This window comes from Ctenopharyngodon idella, chromosome 7 (assembly GCF_019924925.1).
Source record: "Ctenopharyngodon idella isolate HZGC_01 chromosome 7, HZGC01, whole genome shotgun sequence".
NCBI classification, from domain to species: Eukaryota; Metazoa; Chordata; class Actinopteri; order Cypriniformes; family Xenocyprididae; genus Ctenopharyngodon; species Ctenopharyngodon idella.
Window position 1 is genome coordinate 24,376,946 of NC_067226.1, and position 23,302 is coordinate 24,400,247.

Genomic DNA, 23,302 nt, shown 5'->3' on the forward strand with positions numbered 1-23,302 from the left:
TGTAAGGCTGAACACTATTACCGAAAATCATCATTTTGGCTGCGTGAGATTCTCCAGCTTTGTTGTTGTTGAGTATCCAAAGCGCGAGCTGTTAAAGCTCCGCCCTCTTCTGGAAAGTGGGCGGGGAGCAGCTCATTTGCATTTAAAGGGACGCACAAAAATGGTGCGTTTTTGCTCACACCCAAATGGGGGCAAATTTGACAAGCTATAATAAATGAAATGTGGGGTATTTTGAGCTGAAACTTCACAGACACATTCTGGGGACACCAGAGACTTATATTACATCTTGTGAAAAGGGGCATAATAGGTCCTCTTTAAATGCAAACAGAGTTTTCATGTTTTCCATTTCGTTTTTTCGGTGTGCATGTAAATGTGCTTAGTGCATCACTTTTGGCAGCGGAGCTCTCTTGAGAAAAAAGAAAATATACAACGCAACTGGTATAAAACGATTCTTAAATAAAATGACTCTTATGAACCGGCTCTTTTTAGTGAGAAACCATGCCGCACAAACAGTGCCCAAATTCTCTGCTGGAAAACAAAAATGTTTGTGATTTCTCTGTGTCATTATTGTTATAGTTGTTGTGTGGATGTCTTTATCCTTTATTCTTATAGAAATTAAATTATTATTCAACACCGTTTTTTTCTATACAGTATTTGGGTTGTATGAAAATCAATCAGAACGGAGTCTATGATTGTAAATTTTAGGAGGATTGTGTGTGGCAGGCTCATTTTATGTGTGTGTGTGTAATTCTTCCTAATCCCATCTCTGATGGTCTCCTCTTATCCTCTTCTCTCAGTGCCAGACACAGCAACATTCTGCCAATGACAAGAGCCAAGCACACATGCACCAACACTCACACAATATCCTGAAATATCCCTGCATCGTGTCTATGCCACAAGCCAGCGGTGTGACAAAAGTAGAGCACTTCCTTTATAATCAACAAAGCCAAACTGCATATGTATGAAGATTATAACAAGATCGATCCAGTTTTGTCGCTTTTCGTCACTCATTTGTAGAGTAGATGTGATGTACTTTCTAAAATGCGCCTTCTTGGTCTTATTGTGAACGATTCAGTAGTTGACCTCAAAGAGAAAACTAACCATAAACTAAGACGATTACACTAATAACAAAAACAATGCATGAAATCAAGCTTGGATAGAGTATGTTTCGGGGCTAAATGTGAACTAGTTAATTTTTAATTCATGTTCTGCTACAACAGTCTTGGACACCTACTGACTTTGAAACAGCATTATAAAACTGTTTCGTTGCTAATGCAAATGCAGAAATAATTTTTTGGCAGGCATATTTGTCGCAAATGATTAATTTATTCCAAAAAACGAAAGTGTTGAATAAAATGTGGGGAACCAAGATAAACTGAATAGTATTCAGCTGGTCATGTGACATATGTGGGGCCCACTATAAAGGATAAAACTGTGTTTTCTAGGGCGCTGATATAACTAGACTTCTTATACGTTGCATATTACTTTTGAAAATATGTTTAAAGTACATGTATTTAAACCCTGTGGGAAAAAAAAAAGTTACTTCAAGAGACCAAGAATTCATGATATGACAATGACACTCCCAGAGTCACACACACAAGTTTTCACCACCACCAAAGAAAAGCCGCGCCACAATCCAGCCTTGAGAAAGAGAATAAGAGAGAGAAAGAGTGATGATTTGACACAAAGACGCAGCCGGCAGCTCGCCATGACATGGCACTATGAAACGGTTAATGACGCAGCTTACGGCAGGATGGATTATCTCTCTCCTCCTCTCTCCCCCGTTCTTTTATTGGCTTTTGTCTGATTGTGCTACACTATGGAACAGCAGTGAGCTGAGCTTAAAGGAAGCTGCCATTCTCCAGAGGAGGCATAATTAATAACGCAAGCATATCCATCTGCTCTAGCCTCCTATATGTTCCCTTTTCTCCTTCTTTCTTTCTCTCCATCACTCCTTCTTTTGCTTATACATTCCACTGTGAGTGTATTGTGTGGGGGGCATCTCACTCTTTTGTCTGTGAGTGTGTGCATGAATGCATATGGAATGTGTGCATTAAACAGAGAGGGAGAAAGCCATGTGACCAGCCCAGCATTAAATCACTTACAAATATATATACATATATATATATATATATATATAAACAATCACCTCAACTATCCGGAAAGGATGTGCAGGAAAGATTCTGTTAGATACATATGCGTCTGGATCAATTTAATGTCGGGTTAATGAGTAAGGTAGAGTAAGGCACTTGTGTTGCAGTGTGTTTCCTGACACTGTTGAACTTACGGCTTTTCTTATTTAGACGAGAGAGGGAGAGCGAGCGAGTGAGCGAGTCTAACTCTCACTCATGACTGTGAGTTTAATCAGAGCATCAATCTCTAGTAGAGGGGAAGAGAATAAAAAACAAATCTAATTACACCAGATCATTCAGAAGATGAATTAAAGACAGAGATAACGTTACAGACAACCACGTTAAATCACCCTGCACTTCCTCTCTCTCCCTCACACACACACAGACCTGTTTTTGCAATAACAGGAAAATGGTCTCTCTCTCTCTAAGCTTTAATCATGAGGGATTAAAGCTTGCGATTATTCCTGGTATTTTAGCTGATTATCATGTTAACCTCTAGGAAAGAACCCCAGACTTTCACATTACAGATATTAGAACTACAGAAAGGTGAAGGACAGGAGGAAAAGAAGTTTAATCTCTTTCAATCTTTTCCACAGCATTATGACATGAACCCGGCGTTCTTAGATGTTGCTCTTTCATTGCTCAAGACAGGGGTTCTCAAACTTTCTGATGCCACAGACACCCAAATATGATGATGCTCTTTTTGAGAACACCAGATGGCTCAAATGAGTTTGAGTAACTTTATCAGATGTTTCTCTTAAAATTGCTGTTACTTTGTTGTTCGTAGATGTTCAATAATAGTAAGCAGCACTAAAATTAATGTGGATGCCGGATGGCGTACAGTCAAACCAAAATGTATTCAGACACCTTGAACATTTCATTCATTAATACAGTTTATTCACTATAGTTTAAAAAATGGTAATAAAATATGACAAGATCTCAGAGTTAAACTGTGTCAGAAAAAAATTAATCTTAATTATGTCAGATAACACTTAAGCAAAACATGGTCAGGTCAAAGTGTCTGAATCATTTTTGATTCCAAATTTTTATCAGTTGGTAGTTCACTGTATGAAGAATTTTTGGGTATAATATGTCACAGTTTACTTTATTTTGCTATCCTCACTTCCATAAATGAACTATAGTGTCCTGCACCCACTAGTAAAAATATATCAAAAATGTCTGAATAATTTTTGGTTTGACTATAGCTAAGATAATCTGGTTTGTATGATTTTTTCTCAAGATGACTAAAAAGTATTTAAATTAATTAAATATTATTATTATTAATATATTAAAATAATCTAACTCTAAATTAAAATGCTAAAAAAACATAAAATCAAGATGTAAACTGAAAATTATTTATATTATAATAAAACTTTTTATTTCCCCCCTCAATAACTGTCTTTAATTAAAGAACACACAGTTCTTTAAACTTCACAAAATTAATTGTGGTTAATAAATTTAATATCAATACTCCCAATTTGTAGATTTAAATGAATAAACTATTAATAATATATTAAAATAACTGAAGATGCAAACTTAAATTTATTTCTTAAATTACATTATAATAAAAAAATAATAATGAAATAAAAAAATAATAAAATAACAAAAATATTTATTATTATTTTCTCCCTAAATAACAATTGTTTTTAATTGAAAAACTGCAGTTCTTGAAACTTCTGAAGTCACAAAATTAATTGTGGTTAATTGATTTAATTTAAATACTCTCAGTTTGTATGGAAATAAATGAATACATTACTATACTTAATCTAAATTAAAATGCTAAAAAACACAAAATCAAGAAATTTATAATAATATAATGAAATTAAAATCATTAACATTTCAGTTCTCAGAATTTCTGAAGCCAAAAAATAAATTAATTATTTAAGTTAATTTAATATCAACGCTTAGTTACTGTTAAGAAGAAAATAACAGCTTTGTCATAATTACAGCAGAAATACTACCTTATATTATCAGGGATTTTTCGAATGTTGTGTTGGACAACAGGGATCCTTTAAGTCAAAAAAGTTTGAGAACCACTAGTCTAGGAGATACAATTGAGTTATATAAGAGATCACATTCGTGATTTCTCTTTCCTATGGATGGTGTTGGTCTGGCTGAGTTCAGATTGATGCTTGGCATCCCTTTTTGCAGTCCGCATGTGTGTCTTTCACTGCGGTTCCTGGCACAGCTGAGCGGTAGCATCCTTGCCAGACACCCCTCCATCTCACCCGCAGAAACGGGGGATGAGGGACAAATGGGATGGAGAGATAGAGCGGACAGGCGCGAAGAATCGTTAGAGAAAGCGGCTTGAGAGGAAAAGCAGGTACGGCGAGAAGATTACAGCCAAGAGGTGAGAAAACCAAGGAGAAAAAGAGAGAGAGTTAAAGAACGAGAGGATGTGTGGAAGCAGGAAGGCAGAAAATGAACCGAATTTAAAGACAGCTGCCAATGAAGGGAATAAGTGAATGAGATAGAGACACACAAGAGAAGAAATGGGGAGAGAGAGGAGTCTAGAGGAAGAAAGAGAGGGTCCTAATCCCCTAACAGACAGCTTTGTGGCGTGATTGACAGCCGAGTGCGCTACACTGGGGCGGCCCTGGAGGGGGTCTCAGAGGGGTGTGAGTGTAGGGGGATTATCCACCCATCGCTCATACACCCCTAAGACAGGGTCAAGTGGTACAGGCCGTTGGCTCTTGTTTTCCCACTCACTTTCACACGTCCATTGAGCGACTTGCTCTGTTTTGTTTATGGTTTTGGTTTGCAAATGTCGCCTTAATATGGACGGATAAATCAAAACACCCCCTCTCTTCCCACCCCTGTCCTTTCAGCGTGCTGACATAATTATGTTTGCTTTTAAAGACACATTCGCTCAGTTAAACCGACTGTCAAACCATGTAGTCACTCAAGAGAACCACTTTTTTTTTTTGACAAGATATAACTTTAACAGTGATATCTGGCAAATTTTATGTTGATTTATAGATGCCTGAAGCCCAAAGTATGAAAGTATACTTAATTTTTTTAGGCTACACATACACAAGGGTATGCATATTGTGTATAGTGTGCAATAGGTTAATTTCATCATCAGCATAGTCTGCAACCATTTTTCAAATCATGTTCCATTCATTTTTTTGCCCTCATTTTTTGCCCAGATTACACATTACTTTCTTTCCACAAGCGCTGGAAAGAAAGCGCTTGAATTCACCACAGAATTAATAACATCGCTGTGAAATCTTGTGAGAAATATTCGCACTTGTCGCAGAATTCTCTGTTAAACCACAGATATCAGATCAAACAGTGCCGACGTGGAAACTGTTTGATCTGATATCTGTGGTTTAACAGAGAATTTAACAGAGTTTAACTGAGCTGCGCAGCTCAAACAAGTTGACTAAATGCATGTTGCAATGATGTCACGGGACGTGTCTAATGCTGCCTTCATGTGCTCTCAGAATTATTGTAAATATGAGTTTCCTAGGTAAAAACTGCACATGAATGCCCTCCAATTTCAAAAGTTAAATGCAACGAGCTCATAATCACGACGTCAGAAGTGGGAATTATCACATTTCTGATAGAATATTGCGTAGTTTGCTTGATTTTGCGATAAATTCGGCGATCGCAGAATCACAAAATCCTGGATTGGACTGGCTTGTGAGGGGGTTAAGAAAAACCTTAAAGGGGCCATATAATGCCACTTTTACATGACGTAAAATACGTCTCTGATGTCCCCAGAGTGTGTATGTAAAGTTTAAGCTAAAAAAATACCCCATAGATCATTTTTTATAGCATGTTAAAGTTGTCACTTTTTGAGGGTGAGCAAAAACGCTCTATTTTTGTGTGTGTCCCTTTAAATGCAAATGAGCTGCTGCTCTCAAGAAGAGGGCGGAGTTTCAAGAGCTCCTGTTAGCAGCGCTGATTACCTCACACAAACTCACTGAAAATGTCAGAAACTCTTCAGCCTTTTATGTTCAAAACGGAGGCGGACAATGACGGAGAGACTCAAGAAGATGTGACAACATTTTGACATTTCTGATGAATTTATGTAACTGATTTGGAGTTAACTATCTTAAAGTCATTGATTAGCATATTCTGTCATGATAATCTATAAATCGGTCATGTGGTATAGTTTAGTTTAATTACGGTTATAACTTGTCATGTCGTCATCTTGCTTTTATGACATGCTATTCCATTTGTGTTACGTACTGTATTGCAATAACATGGCCTCACCCCTTTGTTGCGTGTTCTCGGGGGCAGGGTTTATGTAAATTTTAGGGTTAGTGATGTCAATAACCCGGGAAGAAGCTTGTTGTAGTCCCTACCAGCCGTTTGTTGTAGTCCTTAAACAGAGAATTCTTTAAAAGAAAATATCTCCCTTTGCTTTGAACTTTGAGCGTCCTAACTTTGCAGTTGTTGTTTATGTTCTAACAGCAACATTACACACTAACTAAAGTTAAAAAAGTGAAATCATAATCAACCACCCCTTTAAATGAGTATGAAGACATTTTTTCACATTTTATAGTGCAGACCATTTTAGGGGCCTGAAAACGCAAACATTTGAAAACGGGTTTCAAAGTGCAAGTTTTTGAAAACGATACCATTATCATCTCTGTGTAAACTACAAAAACACGAATTTGTGAAATCAGTGACGTCATGAACATGCGTATTAAATGTTCAGTCTATAGGCACGTAGTGTTTATTTACAAAGTGACATCACCAACTACTGGTGGTCCGGCATGCATAATACAGAATTTTTAGTCGTTAAAGGGTTAGTTCACCCAAAAATGAAATTTCTGTCATTAAGTACTCACCATCACGTCGTCCCAAACCCATAAGACCCGTAAGTGTGGTTCAGAAACCCTCAAATTTCATCAAAAATATCTTAATTTGTGTTCCGAAGATGTACGAAGGTCTTACGGGTTTGGGACGAAATGAGGGTGAGTAATTAATGACAGAAATTTACATTTTTGGGTGAACTAACCCTTTATGTATACTCTGAAAACCTATGTGTTCAGTTGTATGTACAGTATATGCTAGCATTCATGTCAAAACTTAAGTATACTCTGGGCTTAAGTTGGCACATAAATATGATGGCAACTTGATGGGAACATGTCATACCTTTGCGTATCATTGTGTCAAACGTTTAGTCAATGAAACTGAGAAAATACATTTTCATTGACAAAAAACCTAACTGACAAAAACTCACCACGCAGGATCTTAAAGATACAGTTCACCCAAAGATGAAAACATTTTCAATCAGATTTGAAGATCATTTTCGGTGTATATTTCAATTTTTTGTCACACAAAACTTCGAGAAGGTTTGAAATATAGGTCGTATGACGTCTTGTTTTAATGCTTTTTTGTCCTTTTTGGTAGCAAGTCACTTTCACTGAATGGAAGAGAGCAGCTTCAACGTTCTGTGAAACATCAACCCTAGAAAATCTTTTAAAAAGTTTAAATTTTGGGTGTACTTTTCCTTTAAGACTGTACAACACATTAAATAACTTTAACTGTATCTCTCACAGCCTCATTTTGATTTGCATCAAATAAATATTCCACCTTCCAAAATTGCCACAAATCGCCACTTTTAAAATTCAAGACACGAAAATGAAAAAGAAAAAAAATCACATTCAACACTTCAAAAAATAGTTACACTCCCAACGATCACATTTCAACATCTTACAGGAGGACTTTATGAATCTGATCTTGTCTGTTCCTGTCTGCGCTCCAATTCCGTTGTGAAGAATAAATAAATTATCTGCACTGCAGGGACTGGGGGAGAGTGCAGCTATGTTTTCCTTCATGATGTGATATTTCCCTCAGAAGAGAGACGGCAGCACCCTGCGGCCCAAGATGTGAGGGAGGGAGAGGGAGAGAGGGGGAGTGCATAGGGTGAGGACAGACCAGTTTCATCCGCACCCCATTTCACTTCCGAACCCAAGCGAAACTCAATATCCCGGCTCCTGCTGAGTGCGAGAGACAGATACAGAGAACGCTGCTGCCTGACGATGCCTATCAAACCCCATTCAGCCCAGATCTGGGCACTTATTCATGGAAAGAGAGAGAGAGAGTGAGAGACTAACATGAACCAGGTGGGTAGGAATACATGCACAAATGAAAACTCTGGAATGCCAGGCAAAGTAATTGATAGTGTGCGTTACACTATATGAAACAAGACACACTGCCCAGCTCATTCTAAGTGTGCAGGTTTGAGAGCATGAACGCATATATATGTTTGTGTGGGGTCATGTAAGATGGGGCCACCCATTCTCAAATTTACAGTGAACACAAAAAAAGACACTGATTGCGTGTCTGTGTGCATTAAGTCAAAGTATACAGTCTTTGTTTACAGTTGCTGTCCAGACTAACCAATCAGACACATGGTGCCTCCCTAAACACCACCGTAACCAATCACAGAATTAAAAACCAAACATTTTCTTCTTTAAAAAAAGCAATTATTTTGTTTTCATGATTAATAATTCCTGTCACACAGGTACTTGTGAAAGTAAAGTACACTCGATCGTAAGTTTGAGTTTCCTGCTGTTTTAAAGGAGAGGAATACACCAAACAACCTCTACAGGAGTCAGATATCATGAATTTATATACAAACGAACTGAAAACACATTTGACCCTGTCAAAAATGGCCTTCATGAACCTTATAATATAAATATGTCCAACTAAAAAAATCCAACTATTCACCATGGATTCAACCCAACACACACAGCAAATCTTTATACACAACCTTACTCACACACACACACAAAGCTCCATCACTTCTGTGCTGTAAAAAGCTAGGGGAGTCTTTGTCTCCACCACCCTACAAACCCCCACACCCTTTCGCCTGACATTTTTAACCCCCCTTTCTTTAGGTGGATGGACAGAAAGAAAACCACTCCATCTGTTCTCCCTCCCGTGGCTTTGGAGTTATACTACAGCCGGACTCCAACAGAGAGAGAGAGAGAGAGATGCAGGGAAAACTCGCTACTGAAAAAGGAGATGAAAAAAGGAAAGAGAAAGAAAGAAAGAACAGTGCAGAAGGACGGGGTAAAGGAAAGGTAAAGAAGGATTGATTTTCTTGTTGTCCAGCTGTACAGAACTGAGAGCCGCCACTGAGAAGGTCTGAGTCATGTGGTCACTCACAAGTGCTGCTAATTTACTTGAACACTCACTGAGAGGAATTTTGCAGCATTTTCTGTACTGATTTTGTGAGGGAATTAAAAAAATAAAATAAAATAAAATAAAATAAAATAAAATGAAAATTTTAATAAAAAAAAAAAATAATAAATTAAATTAGTTTTATATGCCAAGTCAGTTTAGGCATGGCAATATTATGAAGTATGGTATAAAAAAAATAAAGAATTTGTTAAAAATTACCCTAAACAGTTTTATTAGAGTTTTTAAATATTAACTTTAAGTGAGCGTCTAATATCGGCCGATATTCAATATGGTTCTGATATACTATTGAGTTAATATTGCAGGGAATTAAAAAATTAATAATAATAATAAAGTAAATATAAAAAAAATAAAATAATAAAAAATAAAATAAAAATAATAAAAATTGTAATAAAATAATAAAAAAATTTAATTAAATTAAATAGTTTTATATGACAAGTCAGTTTAGGCATAACAATATTATAAAGTATGGTATGAAAAATAAAGAATTTGTTAAAAAATTACCCTAAATAGTTTTATTAGAGTTTTTAAATATTAACTTTAAGTGAGCGTCTAATATCGGCCGATATTCAATATGGTTCTGATATATATTGAGTTAATATTGCAGGGAATTAAAAAAAAATAAAAAAAAATAATGAAATAAAATATTAAAAAATAAAATAAAATAGTAAAAAAAAAAAAAAAAAAAAATATATATATATATATATATATATATATATATATATATATATATATATATATATTTTTTTTTTTTTTTAATTAATAAAATAATAAAAAATTTAATTTAATTAAATATATAAAGTTTTATATGACAAGTCAGTTTAGGCATAACAATATTATAAAGTATGATATTAAAAAAAAAAAAAATACCCTAAACAGTTTTATTAGAGTTTTTAAATATTAACTTTAAGTGAACGTCTAATATCGGCCGATATTAAATATGGTTCTGATACATATTGAGTTAATATTGAGTTTTGCAGTCTTGAAATAGCTACTTGTGAGTGTTATCAATTAACCAACTTTTCTTAAAAGGACCTCTGACTGAAAGCATAATCAAGTTCATAGAAATATTTAACACAGAAACACGCAAAGATCATGAAACATGTAGAACTTTCTGACAAGGGCCTGTGCCTTTAAAAAATCAAGAGTATTCAAGAGAATATCTGTGTTTGAAAGTGCGTTTGAGGTGTTCGGACTGGCACAAACCCGTCAAACCACCCGCTTCGAAAAGACGGAGTGGAGAAACACAAGCAACTATTTAAACCCAGCACACACACACACACACACACACACACACACACAGACTGGCCAAACATGTGTAATATGAGAGAGCGAGTGGATTAAGAGACAGGAAAACTAATAGAAAGCGAGAGTGAAAGAATGAGGGAGAAGGTGGAGGAGGAGGGGTGGGGGGGGGGGGGGGGATTCATCGAGAGAGGCATAATTTTTGGCAAATGATTCAGTGTTTAAGCAGGAGTATATGTGTTAAGACGTTTGTGTGTGTGTGTGTGTGTGTTTGAGGTCTTTCAGTGAAGCGCATTGGAGACCTCTTTTGTTCTGAGGGGAGGAAAGGGAGAGGGAGCAGAAGAGGAGAGACTCCAGAAAAGCGAGCGATACGCTACTGAAGGAGGGAGAGAGGGAGTCCGGCCTCCTAGGAAATTTAACCCCTGAAGTTGGATTTGATCCAGCGCTCTAAGCTATAACATTTTTTAAACAGACGTATGCGTTAAAGCTTTTCTGCAGGAAAAAGAGTGCAAGAGAAAGAGCGAGGAAAAAAAGGGGTGAAACTCAAAGCCGACTGCACTCAGAAGTGCATCTCAAGGCTGGGCTGAATTATAGGAAACGCAGCTGAAATACTGAAGCAATATTAAAACATGGCATCAGCACCGGGGGCTAAACTGAAGCTGCCGCCCAGCTCATGAATACAGGGTTCACCCTGCCGCCCCCACCACCCTGCCTGCAGTACTGCCAGTCTCTGAAACACACACAAACAAACAAACACATAAACGCTTAACGCTTCTCTTACTGTTGAGGAAACACTTTTCAAAAACAATGGCTATGTCATCTGATATTATAGTCATGTGATGCATTCTGTACATTTGAACTTAAAAGAAAAGTTCACCCAAAAAATGAAATGATTGTATTTACCCTAATGTCGTTTCAAACCCATATCACTTTCTTTTTTCCGTGGAAAAGAGAGTAAGAAATGTTGAAAACGTTCTTTAACATTCAATGAATGACTGTCAAACTTTAAGCAGGATGAAAAAGCACCATAAAAGTATCATACAAGTGATTCATTCAGCATGTATGAAAAATTAAGCCATAATCCACTAAAAATCCGTCCTTCCACTGTAATTCTCAAATCTCAATTGCGCTCACATTTAATTCAATTCTGGCATTTCAAGATATATCACACCAGATTTGATGACAATTATATTAACCCTCAGGTGCTGTTTGGTCATTTTTGACAGAAATATTTAATGTTTTAGTTTTTTAGAATTTTTTACTTTATCAATATGGTACGAAACTTGGTAAAGGTTTTGGCACTTGCTAAAATCATGGACATGATTTGAAAAGGTTAAATGGTCTTGAAAAAAGAAAAGTTGTATTGTTTGCAGTCAAAAAAGTCCACATTGGAAATGAATGGGAGACGAATTTCATCTAGTGGAAACGTTTGGTACTGCACCTAAACAAAATCTTACTGAAAGCTCATTTTTTGAGATATCAACCTCAAATTTGGAACACAACTTGTTTAGATTTATGGCTTTGATTTTCTCACAGTTTTACATTAAAACATGTTCTGGAAAATATATATTTCATATAAAATTTAAAAATAGTATTTTTGTGCATTTTCATAATAAACTTAAACGTCTATAATTTGTTTTAGTTTTTAACTTTTTTCACTTCAGGCAAAGTGCCTTCTTTATAAAGAGATCAAGCTTAAAGGGATAGTTCACCCAAAAACGAAAATTCTGTCATCATTTACCCTCCCTCAAGTTGTTCCAAATCTGTATAAATTTCTTTGTTCTGCTGAACACAAAGGAAGATGTTTTGAAGAAAGTTTGTAACCAGGCCGCTTTGGGGCACCATTGACTTCCATAGTAGGGGAAAAAAATACTATGGAAGTCAAATGGTGCCCCAGAACTGTTCAGTTTCCCACATTCTTCAAAATATCTTCCTTTGTGTTCAATAGAACAAAGACATTTATAGAGGTTTGGAACAATCTGAGGGTGAGTAAATGATGACAGAATTTTCATTTTTCGGTGAACTATCCCTTTAAGTCTGTGCCCCAAAGCATTCAAGATGTACAACAGTTTTCATTTCCAGGTCTATGCTCACAAAGTGATTAACAGGTAATAAATGGATCATAACTATTTCATAAATATAATTTAGAATCATAAAATCTCTAAAAAAAATACAAAATATTAAATAAAAAACATTATCAAACTAACATATAGTACATTCACTTCACTGAAATAAAAAAAGGTCAAACAAACATAGAATATTAAAAATAAAACATTAAAAATTAAAATAAATAACCAATTTATCTTTAATATACTGAATCTCCATGGGTGTTCAATATAGAAAGTCATATGGGTTTTGAATCACATGAGGGTGATTAAGTGATGACAGAATGTTCATTTTTGGATAAGAGAACTGATTCAGCATTGATTACAACTGTTGACGGTAGTAATTGTAGTCTCCATGATTAGTTTTGTCCATCTAAAAAGCAATCAATGACAATGAAAGGAAACAGCGCTGCTGGTGGGACTGGTTTATGTTTCCTAACATGACGGATTCTTCTAGGTGAAGTGTGTGGGGAGCCGTGGGAGGGTTGTGCATTCTCGTTAGGCTGGAACGCGGCCTTAGCGCTGTCACCAACTGTGAGTACTGCGTTCTGCTTTCTATAAGGGAAGACCGTGTGTGTGTGTGTGTGTGTGTGTGTGTGTGAGGCAGGAAGCCTTCAGGGTCGTGATCCATTGACCATCTCTCACACTCTGTAAGTAGGTCACGTCAAACCCCAGGCCCCCTAACTGACAATTACAAACTGTCACACCTACACACACACTAGGGCATTTTGGTCATTTTGTCTACTCAAGCACTCCACAGAAAAATCAACTGATTACTCGAGAGGAATGGGGGGTGGGGGTACATCTGCGCTATTTTTGTAAACGTTGTTCAATTTACATGTCAGATTTATTAAATAAAATTAAATAAAGAATATATATACAGTTCAAAAGTCTGAGGTCAGTAATTGCCAATTTGATGCATTCTTGCTGAATAAAAAGTATTATTTTCTAGTAAAGAAAAAGACTGACTCTAAACTTTTGAACGATATTATATATACATATACTTTTGGTCTTCCCTAACACACAAACCCGTATTTGTTCCTCATATATTTCAATTTAACTTAACTGGTCAGGAGGATTTCATAAACATAGAGGCCTTAGAGGTCCTAGTACACACACACACACTATTTTTTATCTCAGGCATTAACACAAATCATAAGGGCTCAGTCAAAATCAGACAACACTTATCACTACAACGGCACAGTCAGACGCCATGGAGGACAGGAAAGGTTTGCACATTGTGCAGCACACTTTGAATACAACTGCAAATGTCCCAGTTTCCGTTGATAACTGCTGTTCCTCTCCTGTCTTCTGACTGTGTGTGTTTTTAACTGTAGAGACGACGATGCAAATGAAGTCTGGCTCCATGAGTCTGTCTGCCGCTCCTGTTTACAGCTCTAAGATCAGTCACCTTCGGCCCGAGCAGTGACACTGACCCCATTACAGACCCACAGACTGACACAGATATCTGATCCTAATCACAAGGTACAATTGGCCAAACTGACTTCAGACCGTCTGTATCCTCTTGATTATTATTGAGCAGTTATGATTTTGACCACTAGACAAACACTTCAAAGCTAAAGAATAGAGTAAATAGTGCTATCTCGCACAGATTTGAGCTCGCATTCCCTTAGATCTGCAATCAGCCATGACAACTTGCCTTTCTTTTGTTTGCCATATCAGAGCTGAATCCAGATCAGAAGGCAGACAGAGAGGCAGGGGGAGTCAATAAAAGCGGGGCTGGGTGACATGGGCTAATCTATAGTAACATGGCAGTTTTCCTCAGGCTTTTATGTTCATCTAATCAACTCAGAGGATAGAGGAAGCCAGAAGAGGACTACAACTACAATCTTCTGATGGTGCAAAGACATTGCCGGTGGTTGCTGTCAAGAAACATTTGTCATTATTATCAATGTTGAAAACAGTTGTGCTGCTTAATATTTTTGTGGAAACAGTGATTTTTCAGGATTCTTTGATGAATAGAAAGTTCAAAAGAACAGCAATATAAATCTTTAATAACGTTAAAATGCATTTGCTGTCTCTTTTGATCAATTTAATGTAAATCTTTTGAATGATACTCAAGAAAGAAAGAAAGATGGAAGGGAGGAAAGAAAGAATGAAAGGAAATAATGAAAGAAAGAAACAGAAAGGAGGGAGGAAAGAAAGAAAGAAAGAAAGAAAGAAAGAAAGAAAGAAAGGAGGAAGGAAGGAAGGAAGGAAGGAAGGAAGGAAGGAAGGAAGGAAGGAAAGAAAGGTGGGGGAAAGAAGGAAAGAAAGAAAGAAACAGAAAGGAGGGAGGGAGGGAGGAAGGAAAGAAAGAAAGAAAGAAAGAAAGAAAGAAAGAAAGAAAGGAGGAAGGAAGGAAGGAAAGAAAGGCGGGGGAAGGAAGGAAAGGACAAGAAAGAAAGGAGGGGGAAAGGAAGGAAAGGAAGGAAAGAAAGAAAGGAACGAACAGACTAAAGAAAGAAAGAAAGAAAGAAAGAAAGAAAGAAAGAAAGAAAGAAAGAAAGAAAGGAGGGAGGAAGGAAGGAAAGAAAGTGAAAGTAAAGAAAGAAAGAAAGAAAGAAAGAAGGAAGGAAAGAACAAGAAAGAAAGAAAGGAGGGGGAAAGAAAGAAAGAAAGAAAGAAAGAAAGAAAGAAAGAAAGAAAGGCGGGGGAAGGAAAGGACAAGAAAGAAAGAGTAAAAGAAAGAAAGGAGGAAGGAAGGATAGAAAGAGAGGAGGGGGAAAGGAAGGAAATAAAGGAGGGAGTGAATGAAAGAATGAAAAATGAAAGGAGAGAGGAAGGAAAGAAAGAACAAAAAGAGCAAAGAAAGAACGAAGGAACAAACGAACAAAAGAAAGAAAGGAGGGAGGGAGGGAGGGAGGGAGGAGAGAAAGGAGAATGTCCCTGTCTCAGATCCAGAGTGTGTGTTTGACCCAGGCTGGACCGTATGGCAGCAGGAGAGGATGATCCTGATTAGTGCAGGCGGTCTGTGTGAGATCTAACCAAATCACACACAAATACACAGGCAGAAAACCTCCTGCCCAACGCTCATGTGACCCTTTAAACCTGTGAATGGAATTAGCCAGGAAAGAAAGAGAGTGAGAACAGAAGTGAAGGTCTTAACATCTGTAGCAGCAGGTGGGTGCAGACCCCGATCAGCTTTATTACTCTAAAAAGAAATAAAGAAACGGAAAAACACAAGGACGACGGTGGAGAATGAGTTGAACTGATTCTCTGTTTTGTATACGTGTTCGGTCTGCGTCTGAATATTATGGTTTAAGTGAGGAGGCCCAGTTTCCGAGAACTGTCATCACTAACCTGCGCACACAAATACACAGATTCAAACAAACACAGAGTGATGAGAGATGTTCAGAGCGAGACCACACACACACACACACACACTCTCGTACCACGCTGCAGGGGTTTAGGAAGTCTGTTCCCCGTGGCCCCGCTCTCAGGAACACACCGTTCCCCACGCATCAGCATGAGTTTAACAATCAAACCGTGTGTGTGACGATCTACGTCCTTTCAATTATTTCTAAATAGCATAAATTAACACCCCACAAACGTCTGGATGCATTTCGGCACACAGAAGTGTGTTTGTGTAAACATGTGTTCCTTATATTTGCATCACACAGCCCCTGAACACACTTCTGGCTGTCTCCGCAGGGAAGGCGCCATTGTTTCCCCATTATATTGCCTTGTGTGTGTGTGTCTGGTCTGCAGGCAGGCCGCAGTTATTCTGCCACATCAGCTGAGAGCCATTTTCACAGCTCCTGTTGCTGAGAGCTCGTAAAGCCTCCAGCAGACCCTGCACCACACACACAAACACTCACAATTTTACCTATTTCTCACTGCAGGGTACTGAGCAGATGCCATACAAGAGCTCAAGCGCTATTTCACACACATTTGTGCTATACACACCTTTCATCTAATACACACATACACACACTCAATGCTATCTAAAAGAGGAGATAACATTTTGATAGAAAGCTATTAATAATGAATAACCAAAACTCAAACCCTAAACCTACTCAAAACTTAGGGATGCCTCTAGATGTAAAAATAATGTGGAAATTAATTGGATCAGTTTGGATGATGAATACTTTTATTCAGCAAGGACACACTATCAAATGTCACAGTGAAACATTTAAAATGTTAAAAAGATTTCTATTTTAAGTAAATGCTTTGTTTCTTTCTATTTATCAAAGCATCATGATTTCCATAATAAGAAATATGTCGGTAACACTTTACAATAAGGTTCATTAGTGACATAACATGAACTAATAATGAACTGCACTTATACAGCATTTATTAATCTTTGTTCATGTTAATTTCAACATTTATTAATACATTATTAAAATCTTGTTAACATTAGTTAATGCACTGTGAACTAACATGAACAAACAACAGTATTTTCATTAACTAATGTTAACGAAGATGAACAAATACAGTAACAAATGTATTGCTCATGGTTAGTTTATGTTAGTTAATACATTAATGTTTAACTAATGAACCTTATTGTAAAGTGTTACTGATATTTTTTATGCAGCAAATCAGCATATTAAAATGATTTCTGAAGGATCATGAGACACTGAAGACTGGAGTAATCATGCTGAAAATTCAGCTTTGATAACACAAATAAAATTTTAAAATGTATTAAATTATAATAATATTTCATAATTTTACTGTTTTTACTGTATTATGCATCTAATAAAAGTAGCCTGGTTGAGCATAAGAGACTTCTTTAAAAAACATTTAAAAACTCTTACTTACCACAAACTTATAGCCTCTCTCTCTCTCTCTCTCTTTTCTTTATATAGGCTATATATATATATATATATATATGAAGAGTTCCATTGCAAAAACTCTTTAGTCTGTCTGACATGTTTTCTTTTAAATTATTTTAAATGTTTAAGGTTTAGTTATTTAACTTTAATGGCAGTGAAAAGGTTATTAGTCAGTTACTGAAATGCATTTTTTTTTTTTTTTAAATGTCACTTTAGTCAATTCATTGGTATTTAATTTTTTGCAAAAACCTCTAAGTCCACCTCTTTGGACAATAAAAACGTCAGTTTCTGTCAGTTTTACAGCAGCAAAAGGAACAAACTTGTGTTTAACCTGTCATTGCCACTGTAACGATGGACAAAACATGATAAAAACTCGCAGCTCTGCAATTGAAAGCCAGCTCGTACACACACCGTCATTCATCTTGAAATCATATGATTCGATTTGCGTCTTCTGATTGGTTCTTCTGTGGACTTAGAGGCTTTTGCTGACAACGGGAAGTGGTGTTTAACAGCTTCTGCCAACGAACTGGTATTTATGAATGGGCTGACGCTGGGATTTAGCGGATTTGAAGTTAAAGTATTTCATGACCGTATACCTACTGTGTGCAGAGAGCATTCGCTCAATATCATTATCTCATTTTTTAATATGTATGTTTTTAATGTAACCTTCTCCCTTGAAATAGCTACATTTGTCAGTTCAAGAATAATTTATGCAATTTTATATTATTTATTTGAAAGAATTAAAAGAGCAGTTTCATATCTATCTTTGTAATGTTCAACTGGTCGAGGTTGATATGGGATTTAGAAAGTAATTTGTAAAAAGTAATGTAATACTATTAGTACAGTAAACTAATTACACCATTGAAGATGTAATTATATATTATAATGTATTATATGTAAATATATATATATTTTAGACCATGATGACGCTTGAACTTTCCTTTGACCAAAAGAGGCGAATCCAGTCAGGAAGCTTAAATGGATCAACTCAATTTAGCAAATTAACACGGATTCAAACCACTAATCTGTTCGCAAGCATGTAAAAAAAGAAAAGAAAAAAGTTTGTGTTTGTTTATACATTTACATTTATTTAGCAGAATCAACGTGCAAATTATGACTTTCTAAACACAACCATGTCAGTGACCTACTGAAATCGTGTCTATTCTAATCTCTTCTACAAATGACCTCCCTCCCGAAATTTCCCTCATATGCCTCGTCTTAAGCCAGAGATTGGTTAACTAGCGCTTTTATCCGAGCCCAATTAGCCTGCGGTAAATTAATTATTAAAAATCCATGGGGGTAACATATTTCTCTGAGAGTGAGCGCTGATACAAAAGGCCCATCACATGTACGCACACAGACCCTGTGACATTTATGATAAAACACAAATCCTTACAGTTACCCACAATCGCTCATCTGAATTCATAATCGGAAAACCCCCCACAGGTTTGAGCAGGATCTGAATCTCTGAAACGCAATTACTGAAACGCACGGTGATTTAGAGAGAAGACACAGAAACCTTCTGAACTGTTAGTAACCATTTGGGATCAAATTACCCAACCAGCGTCTTAACATAGTCAATTGTAAGATTTTTCCGACCCTAACTGACCACCACAGAACATCAATCAGAGATGTGTTTGCTCATCCAGAGAGGCTGGGTACCAAGGACACACAAACACACTTTGTCTTTCTTGTGTGTAAACAATGTATCAGGCAGTGTGAATGTCAGAAGGTGAAGGACGCTTCCCAGACAAGCTGGCTCACTAAGAAACACCATTAGTCTTTACTAAAAAAGCCCTCAAAAGTCCTACTTCATGTCTTTTCAGTCTCCAGCTACCATTTTTCATCTACGCACACTTAATTAATTATACATACTGAAATTACATTAAAGTGTCCATGAACAAATACAATTTTTGCTTTATAGATTTTTTCCCCCGAAGCAGACAATTTCAAGGTGATCTTTGTGCTGGACTTGCATTTTCTTAAGCCTAACTCAAACTGACATTCATGGCTTAGAAGATATTGATTTCTGTACATTTAAGGATGAGCCCCGCTGTTCCTCCCTCGTCTCTCGATCCCTCTTTCCTCCCATCACTTCTCAACTCTTTCTTCGTTCCTCTGAAGGCTACACATGTTTCTAATTTCACATGGGGAGGAGAATGGCAGCGCCATCGTGAGAGGGCGAGAAAGAGTATAGCCATGACGGAGAGAGTGATGGGATATAGATAGGTGAATAAAACATTCTACAGGTGCAGGCCCTCATCTTCAAAGCACTGAGGAGCAGAGGTTCACTGATCCCTATTAAATATACAGCACTGCCAACAATGTAACCTTCGTACAGCTACTTTTAGTGAGAACAGCGCAGACTCCTGTAGCCTAGAGCAAAAACACACGGTGCAGATGTCTTGTAAGTTTGCATCTGCGTGAGCAGTTAAAGTCATACTGAATAGTGTATTTTCGAATCAAACACGAATATGGCGACGCTGTGTTTGTGTATGTGGGTGTACGTAAAGAAAACACACTTACATTACAGTGTTAATGCTACCTGTAACACAGTAAGAGAGTGTATAATACAAATAAACAAGACCATAATATGTAATTTATAGTGCTTAATATGTAGGCAGATTGTCCAGGAAGATTAATCTGCCAATATTTGGCTAGTTTGAGATTAAGAAGAACATGAGCCGCTACTTAATTTGACAGTTCATTGAAATGTCCATAGAAAAGACATTTTTCGATTGTTACTAAGTGAGTAAGCCAATAAAAGTGTCATGCACACTAGGCCACTGAAAAACCAATTTCAATCTACTAGTAATTGCTAATTATACATAGCATACTCACATCTAATGTCAACTGAACACGGACTGCAATGTATACTTTTAGCAAAACGCCATTTCCCTTTAATTGTGAGTGTTTACACTGTGAAATGAAGCGAATTCGGAGCATTTAAAGTGCACATAAAAACGTGAGAAAACCGGCGCCCACTGTTAATCGCTTTAAATCGACTTACATCGATTACAAGTGATTGAATCAGTTAAAAACGATTATCAGAGGTGCTGCTTCTCTCACTCCCAGGTAAAGGTCAAGCAGAAAACGCGCGGTCACGGTCAAGCCCCCCACCTGTGCGCGCACCCGCTTCAAATTAGGTCCCACAAACCCCTGCTAGATTAACACAAGCAACACCGACAAGAACCCTCATTAAGAGCGTCTGCCAGCGGCCACTGGGACAGAATAAACCCCCTCCATCCCCCCCAGCAGCATCTGTTGAAGCGCAGAGCCCGGTATATGCGCCACATGGACACATTAAAAACCTATTCGTCTTTCAAGAGCTCGTGGCACCACTAATAGCCCCTCATAACCCACATACCGATTTAGACCGGGCACACAAGTGCTCCCACAACGCCGGGTGTCCATTTAAACAAGCCCAGTAATGACAGAAGGGCGAAAGAAAGAAAAGGGTCTGCTCGGCCATAAATCGTCGTTTATGTGCCGGACACGCCGTTTGCATTGGTTTCTTTGGCTCCCCACTAAATTAATTCACAGTTGCTGGGTTGCAGAAACCTCCCCCTTATTTACTGATACATACTACGAGAAATCTAGCCGTGAATTGCCCACTATTCCTTCCTGCGGCATGGAAAACCGTGTCACCTCCGTGACTAGAGTAATAAATTTTGCAGTGTGAAATGCGACTGATTGACCATCTAAAGTTAACACTTGCGTGTAAAACTTTTCGCTTCAGGTGTCTCCTAGCTAACTAGTCCAGGGGAAGGTGTCGACTAAGAGTGAAAGCTTACACCTTCTTTTGTTTTAATTACTGTCATGACAGCAGAGAAGTTCCTAAATAGTCCACATTGCTTTGTCTTTGATACGGTTCTACCAGTTTACATTTTTAAGTTTCGTTTAAAGTGTGAGTTGTAGCTATCTTACACAGAGTTGACAACTATAAATAAAAGTCACAGATTCCATGTAAACATTTTACATGGCTGGTGTAAATATGTGTCACGAAACGTTAAAGTTTACACCTTGGCATTTTATCTTTTGTTTAACAAGCTGTATCGACAGAAGACTAAAAATAGTCCCGAGGATGTCTACACGTTCTCACAAGTTCAGCAAGAACATTTTCACAAAGGTTACATTGTTTAAGCGGCATTAAGACGGGAAAATACTTGGTGTTGAGCAACTAAAATTCATGCCAATCTAACTGGAGCGTATCTGAAGGAGAGGCAGTGAAATAGCGCAGCGTCAATAAACAGCGGTCACTGTCGTAAAATTCCTCAACACACACCGTCAATGAAATGTGGCATTTATTAGTCTGGCGACATTGATGCTCGTAACTTCTGCAGACTCGTGATTATCCACTAAGGGGCTTGTCGGCGTAATAGCGCTTAACAGCTTTCTCTCCCCCTGTGAGAGACATTTCAAAGCCGTCCTTCAACGATTTGTGCAAAAACACGAGGCGTTTGACTATCTCCAACGCAAAGCTCTTCTTAAATAAACGGGAATAAACGCCGTGCCCAATGCCTTTAGTTGCGGCTCTTACCTTTTGTTCAAGGAATTCCAGTAGATGGGCTCCATGTTGGTCGCCGTGATCCCGAGTAAATCCACTAAGAATATCAGCAGAATTCCCAATCCATTTTCACAGCCCAGACTCGCCATTTGAAATCCCGAATTCCTTCTATTTACTCCCATCAAAGCTGTGTGGGATACTCTCCCAGAGGATGGAGATCTCTGGACTCGGAACAAAGCGTATTTGGTTCAGGTGAATCCGTCAGTGTGATCAGGGACAACGTGTTTTGGGAGCCTGCATGGATATCTACTAAACACAGGAGAATAGATTAAACAAAGGTGCAGTCAATGTGGATTTAAGCAGAGAATTCCACACACAAAAAAAACGTCTTTAGGGAAAAGTAGCTCGTGGATGAAACTCCCACAAATTCCCACAGCCGTTTTTCCTTGCAAAGAGTTTACTTTTCCAAAAATTCGTGATGCTTATTTCTTTTCCTCGGCGTTTAGGCTGGACCTATCTTTCCCATTCCCTTTTCACTTCCACTTGATTCTGTTTTTTCCCGACGAATTAGGACGGGAATGTGATGGTAGATGGATGATGGTTTGGGATGAGCTTTTCCTCGCCTCTTCAGAAGAACATGTTGATGCTGGACAGATCTCGCTGCTTCTCTTCTTCACCTCTAGTTCTCCTACTGGATTTTCCTGCTTGCCTCTGAGATTCCAGTAATTCCGCATACACAAATTAAATGTTGCAATCCAGATAATTAACGGAAATAAAAACAAACAGCAAAATTAATGCAAATTAAAACCAAGTCAACAGAAATTTACAAATGTGTCGAGACTGACAAAATTATTGCCAGATTTTCCAGGGTGGAAAAATATTGCAATCCTTATTCATGGGTTTCGGTTGCAGGGTATTTGAGAATGTGCTCGGATGTGGCAAGTCATTAGATAGTTCATTTCTCGTCTGTCCTGCTTGGATTCTCTCGATGTGTCTCTCTCACTGGCTGCAAATCCGACTAGTGAGACTTGTTCCTAACGCTCGGCGCACACTGACAGACTGAGTTGTTTGAGAAAGAGAGAGAAAGAGAGAGCGCGCGAGCGAGCGAGAGAGGCAGAGGGAGGGGGAAAGGGGAGGTGTGCGCGCTCGAATAAGAAAAATCCCATCTTCCGGCTGGAGTGCGCACTAACGGAGCGGATTTTTCTTTGGGGGATTTGTTTTTTCCGCATGTAGAGGTGCTATTAAATCACGCCAGTCACAAACACATCCATATACCATGCATTGCAAACATATTTCCCAGTGCTCACGTAAAGGATTCTCTATATTCATAAATAAATAATAGTAGTCTCTGAGCACGTACATTTTGTGACTGCT

The 23,302-nt window shown here is 37.7% G+C and overlaps 1 protein-coding gene across 1 annotated transcript in view; it reads right to left on the minus strand.

Moving 5' to 3' along the window:
* Positions 1–23,001, minus strand: part of efnb3b (ephrin-B3b) — an 82,579-nt gene extending 59,578 nt beyond the window's left edge. Inside the window, exon 1 of the mRNA XM_051900868.1 lies at positions 21,962–23,001. Within this exon, the coding sequence (XP_051756828.1) occupies positions 21,962–22,110 (149 nt within the window). The 5' untranslated portion in view covers positions 22,111–23,001. The remainder of the gene's footprint in view (positions 1–21,961) is intronic.
* Between the last annotated feature and the right edge of the window lie 301 nt (positions 23,002–23,302).